At 67.6% G+C, this 5,838-nt stretch overlaps 1 protein-coding gene across 1 annotated transcript in view; it reads right to left on the reverse strand.

Moving 5' to 3' along the window:
• The window catches only part of Plekhh3 (pleckstrin homology domain containing, family H (with MyTH4 domain) member 3), a gene marked incomplete at its 5' end in the record, with an annotated part of 7,742 nt that extends 1,904 nt beyond the window's left edge, over positions 1-5,838 (reverse strand). The window contains 11 exon segments of the mRNA XM_013519145.1: positions 1-50; positions 165-297; positions 440-576; positions 772-979; positions 1,448-1,754; positions 2,670-2,790; positions 2,881-3,038; positions 3,118-3,309; positions 3,396-3,475; positions 3,806-3,861; positions 5,563-5,838. Of these exon segments, the coding sequence (XP_013374599.1) occupies positions 1-50; positions 165-297; positions 440-576; positions 772-979; positions 1,448-1,754; positions 2,670-2,790; positions 2,881-3,038; positions 3,118-3,309; positions 3,396-3,475; positions 3,806-3,861; positions 5,563-5,715 (1,595 nt within the window).

Below are 5,838 nucleotides of genomic sequence, written 5' to 3' on the forward strand. Positions count from 1 at the left end.
CGCAGCGAGGTGTCGTCGGGCGGGGCCGGCCGGGCGCGCAGCAGCAGGGTCTGCAAGGAGGGCAGCGTCAGTGCGCCAGGGCGGTGTCCCGAGGGTTGGGGCAATGAATAAAAGCCGGGGTCTGGGTGTGCCTGCTTATAGACGGGGCTGCCCGCGAGCCTCACCTGCTCAAAGAGGAACGGCGGCTGGTGGCCGTCGGGGGACAGTCCCTCGGGGCGCAGGGGTCCGTGGAGGCGCAGGCTCAGCCTCCACCCTGAGTCCGGCGAGTCCTGCGGCCCGGCTTCCTCGGCCGCCAAGCTGCGGGGGAGGAAAGGACAGGACGCGTAGGGGGCGGTGTCGGGGCGCGGAACCGCGAGCGCGCACCGGCGAGCACGTGGCGAGGGCTCGAGGACTCTGGCGTGGGGACTGCGGGCAGCTGGGGGCCGGGCTGGACATTTACTTCTCAAACCTGGTGAGTACGTCGGCCACGATGGTGCCCCCGGCCAGGGCGCGCTCCTGGGCCCCGCGCTGCTCGTACAGCGCGAACGCACTGCGGCTCCTCGCCAAACCCAGCCGCCCGACCAGCTCCCGAGCCACCTGCAGGCGCAAGAGGGCCAGGGAGCGTCAGCTCCCGGGACAGGCTCGGCCAGTGGGAGGGGTTTGTCCTCCACCCCCACTCTCTCCCTCTGGTACCGAAATAAGAAGTCTGCAACCGCGGCTGAGGAGCCCCGGGAGAGCCAGGCCGGAGAAGCTGGAAGGACGGGGTGGGTAAGGGGCGGCCCCTGGCCTCACCTCCCCCGCGGTAGTGTGCGAGTCGATGGCCACCGGGCAGGCCCCGGCGCCCGGACAGTGCACGGTGCACAGCAGCTCCTGCCGCCGGCTCAGCGCGGCGATCTCGGCCAGCGACGGCACCAGCTCGCGGCCGCGCGTGCGGCCCAGCGCCTTCCGGATGAAGCGCGCATACTCCGCCAACTCCGAGTCGGGCAGCGCCTGCTCCGTCCTGCGCGCGGAGGCGTCCAGGGATCAGTCTCCCCTGCCTCCTCTCTCTCGAGCCTTCTTGGGTCGGCTTCCCCCTCCTCCACTCAGTCCCTTGAAGGCAGCCTGAATCTGCGCGCTCCCGAATTAACTTCGCAGGTCTCGGGGCGGTTCTCTCCCTACTGCCCTCGCCCACCGCCTCCTTGGAAAGTTGGCCTTCCAAATCCCAAATCCAGCCGCACTACTAGTTTCCTGAACCCCGGGCTGGCCGGCACCCGAGGAGAAGCGGCCAGTTACAGGCCCCCGCCCACCCGAGCGGGTCCCGCCTTCGCCTTCCTCCTGTCACTTCTCACAATGGGATGTGCTTTTGTAATTCCCACTGCGGAGCTGGCTCTGCGCCGCGGCCCTGACCAGGCACGTCCCCTCCCTCTGCAGCGCTGTCCCCTCCCCGCCCCGCAGCGCCTCTGCTGGGCCCTGCAGCCGCTCTTCTCACCTCTCCAAGTGCCCCAGGAGATGGCCCCGGACGGCGCCCCCAGGCCGGAAAGTGCAGCTCATGCAGGTGAGCAGCTGCCAGTAGCGCAGGGCAGCGGGGTCCTGCGCTGCAGGGAGCCCCGGGGGGCCCGCGGGGCCTGAGGTCTGCTTAGCCAGCTGCAGGAAGAGCTCGTCCCGGAGCGCAGGCAGGTCCCGGCAGGTCTGCAGCACGCCCTGCATCAGGGGCCCGGGCCGCCGCGCCCCCTCTAGCGCCTGCAGCGCCAGGAACAGCCGCACCGCCTCCTCTCGCAGGGGTGCGTAGCCCGGACCTACGGGGGGGCGGGGGCGGAGGGACGGTTGGGAGAGGGGATAGAGAGCTGCGCCCTGGGAGTCGGCCCGCCCAGGGGCAGGTCAGAGGGGTATAAAGGGGTGGGGTGGGAGGAGGGGGGTAGAAGGACAGGGGGAGTGAAGGGAAAGCAATGGTCCCATTTCCCTTCAGTCGTCCAGCTGAAAGAGCCAAACTTTCAGCCAGAGGCCCCTCCTGGCAATGCAGGGGAAGAATACGGGACCTAGGTTCGAGCCCCAGGTCCCCAACCGGTTAGTCAGAACCAGAACCGTCGCTGAGGGCAGAAAACAGGCTGGTCTGGGAGTCAGAAAACCAAGGTTCCGCTCCCAGCTCCCCTTAATCCTCTAGCTTTAGGACCTGGCCAGCCCCTAGGACACTGGGGAGAAATATAGCTGGATGAGGCTAGCAGTTCTCCCCAAAGTCACAGTGGTGGTTTTTCCACTGCCTATAAAGGTGTGTATATACTTAAACAATGCCCAGGTGTGGTGGCACATGCCTGTAATCCCAGTCCTCTGGGAGGCTGAGGCAGGAGGACTGCAAGTTTGTGCCCAACCTGGGCAACTTAGGGAGACCTTGTCTCAAAATAAAAGGGGGGCAGAGCTCAGTGTATAGCACTCCTGGGTTCAATCCCCAGTGCAACAACATCAACAAGTAAGAGTGTAATGAAAAGCAGAACAGTGTAAAAATTCTTGAAAGAACAGTGGCGGTCAGGGTGAACCCCTTAGAGAAGAGCTCACAGGGGCCTTTTTCTGCTCAGACTTCCTTTCCCACCCTCCTCCTCCCTGCCAGCTTCCAGTTTGGAAAGAGAGGAGCTGGGGCGGGGCTCAGTCCCCTGATGTAGGCCCTGCCCTCAAGGCCCTTGATTCTTACCTCCCACCGGCGGGCCTGGGACCCTTACCTGGGGCACCCCCTCCGTAGGGCAAGGGCAGGAGCGGGGCGTACAGAGCCCCACTGGTGTGCCTCAGAATGGGGTTCCTCCGGTAGATGAGGGCCACTGCCTCAGGGTCCCCGCAACTCTCCTAGAGGCCAGGAAGAGGGTGGAGGTGATGAGGGAGGCCCAGGAAGCGTTTACCTTCTCACCACCCCATCTTCAGGGTCCCCCTCTTCACCTGTATGTCCCTGAGCAGTAGCTGGGTGGGCGTCTCCAGGGGTGCCTTGGAGGAGATCACCTCCCGCAAAGCCACCCCCCAGTGCTCCGCCTCGGCCTGGCGAGGGGTGCAGAGGCGGAGGCTGTGCTTCCGGCCGGACACGGTCAAGGACCACAGACCTGGTGGAAGGGAGGCGCAAGGGGGCATCAGGGCCAGCGGGGCACGCTGGCCAGGTGGGAGGGCCCCCAGGGGTCTCACCGGTCTCCTTGGGCTTGCGCTCAGGGCCGCTCACGGAGCACAGGCTGGTGAGCACCAGGCTGCCCAGGCGCCTCGCGCCCTTCCCGCTGCCGCTGAACTGGTCCAGGGAGTCCCGAGTGAGCACGAACCAGGCTCGGCGCGGCGGCAGCCACGGCCGCGGCCCTCCTCCTCGGGGCTCTCGGTACAGCCAGCCTGGGGAGCGGGATGGGTGCCGGGTCAGCCCAGCCGATCTGCGGGGGACACGCGGCCCCCAGCGCACATTGGGGTTGGGGGCGCACCTTTCACAACCACGTCGGGGTCGTCCTCCTGCAGCCCCTTTTCTGGGATGAGGCTCCTGGTCTCCTCCCAGCTCGGCAGCCTGGCCAGGGGAAGCAGGCTGTTGGGCTCCACTGGCCTCCAGGGGGCTGCTCAGCAGGGGCCCCCCAGATGGCAAGGGGGCTGCTCCCAAGCGGGACACCCCTCCTCCAGACTGTGGGAACCGTGGGGCCGCGCTGACCTTGCACCAGAAATAGCAAGGACCCCCCCTTCCTCACAGCGCCCCGGCTGGACCGCCCCCGGGACCCCAGCCAAGCCGCAGCGTCCGGCAGGGTGAGGGCCTCTGCTTATTGCACAACCCAGGGGGAAGGCAGCGGGGGCCGGTCCCACGGCTCTGCCACCTGATGGGGTCGCCTGCCGAGGGGAAGCTCACCTGTCCGAGACTGGCCCGCTCCGCCCAGGCTGAGTCAGTGTTACCTCCAGGGGACCCTGGGGAGAGAGGCGGCACGCTCAGACCGCAGCCCACCCTGCGCAGTGCTCAGGACAGCGCTGCTCCGAGGCTGAGGGGTGGAGAGCGGCCCAGGCGGGGAGGGAGCTGAGCCGTGGGGTCGCGCGCTCCGCGGGTCTCTGACCCTCCTTTGGAGGTGCAGTGTGGCCGGTGGGGTGGGTGCAGCGCCGGGCAGGGAGTCAGGACACCCGGGATCCCAGACACCACAGACCATGAATGCCAGCTAGGAACTTGCACAGACCCATCCCTGGCCTCAGTTCCCCCACACTTGAGCTGGAGAGGTAGAGGCCCTCGGGCTCCAGTAGCCTCAGTCACTCCCTCCTGCCGCCTGGGGCACAGAGAGGAAGGGAAGAGGGACCCTCAGTGCCTGGCTTTCTTCACCCTGGGTTGCCCAGCCCTGAGACTGTGGTGGTGCAGGGACCCCGCCCCCTTGGCCAGGCTGAGGAACAGACGGCTCGGGCTGCACAGCCCGGTGTAACGGGGGCTTTTGGCCTTGGGTGTCGCACCCTCCTCACCCCCTGCCTGGAACTTCAGCTGCAGGCTAGGGTCTGAGAGAGGCCTCCAAGGCGACCGGAACCAGGCCAGGCAGGAACTGTGCCACCGTCTCACTGCGCCCAGACTGCTAAAGCCAGGAGGGGGAGCGGGAGGGGGACTAGGACACCTGTCCCCTGCTCTGGGGAGGAGGGGTGGAGGTGGAGCACAAGGGAGGCCATGGCACACTGACAGAGCAGACCCTGACCGGCTGGGAGCTGGGACGCCCAGGTCCTGTGCCCTCCTTGGGAGCTGAGTCCCTGATTTCAGGAGGTCAGGGTAGGGGTGGCCACGCACTGCCAGGGCAGGTACTGACCGCCCGCTTACACCAGCTCTTCTGGTCACAGTCCCTGCTTCCCTCCTCCTCTCCTCTATATTTATCTGCCCTCAGCTTCGCCAGGTGCTGGCGCCCGCCCCACCGGGGCACCGAGCCACAGAGCCTGCTGGGGACCCCTGATGGGGGAGGGGAGCCTGCCAAGGCCACAGGTCACCGGAGTCCGGTTGCCAGGGTATACGGGCCATGGGAGAGGGCAAGCCAGGGGATGGAGCTCTCCCATGCCAGGGCGCCTTAGTTTCCCTGGAAGACATTCGCCAGAACCCAGAAACCAAGTGTCCCTCACCATTCCGTCGGGGATTTTCCAAGAGCCTCACCAGCGAAGCCTGAGAGTTCTGTTCCCAACGCCAGGGCAGCATAGCCCCCAGCTCCCTCTCCTTGGGGTCCCCGCGGTGGACCCCAGTCCTCAGAGGCCAGCCCACCCTGGCCTACATCCCCGCAGTGGGAGCTCTCGAATCTGGCCTCTCACTCGCCGAAGGGGAGCGCAGAGGACCCAGGCGATCGAGCTGCCCGGCCGGCCTCGCCACATTCCTTGGCGCTGGTGGAGGCGGAAGGAGACGGGATGGGACGCCAGCCGGCGGGGAAGGGAGGGGCAGGGCCAGGTCGGGCCACGCGCGACTCCTCACTGCCCCGGGGCCCCCAGCAGGTGGACAGCGCCCAGGGATAGGCGAGGCCCACGGGCACCTCGCGAGTGGGTGCTCCTTGCCTCCGACCAGAGTTGTCCCTTGCCCCCGCGCCTGGCTGGAGTCGAGGCAGGGTCGGGTGCGCCACGGGACGCGCGGAGATGGAGCCGAGGCTCCGGATCTCCAGTACTCACCCGCCCGCCGCTCACCGGACTCGGGGTGCGCAGTTCGAAGGTCTCGTCGTCGTCCCCGTCCCCACTGAGCTCGCCGTCGCCGTAGTCGCGGTGCAGCAGGGTAAAGCCCCGACGGCAGCAGAGGAGCCACCACAGCCCCCCGGGGAGAGGCATCCGGGCGTGCAGGCCGAGGGTCGCGGAGCCTGCGAGGCGCTGTCGCGCAGGGGGACGGGGGGCGGCAACGTCCAGCGCCGAGTGTCAAGGACCCCCTAGGGGCTGCAGGGGGCGCGGCGGGGG

Source organism: Chinchilla lanigera, unplaced genomic scaffold, assembly GCF_000276665.1.
Source record: "Chinchilla lanigera isolate Chin_1 unplaced genomic scaffold, ChiLan1.0 scaffold00050, whole genome shotgun sequence".
NCBI lineage: Eukaryota > Metazoa > Chordata > Mammalia > Rodentia > Chinchillidae > Chinchilla > Chinchilla lanigera.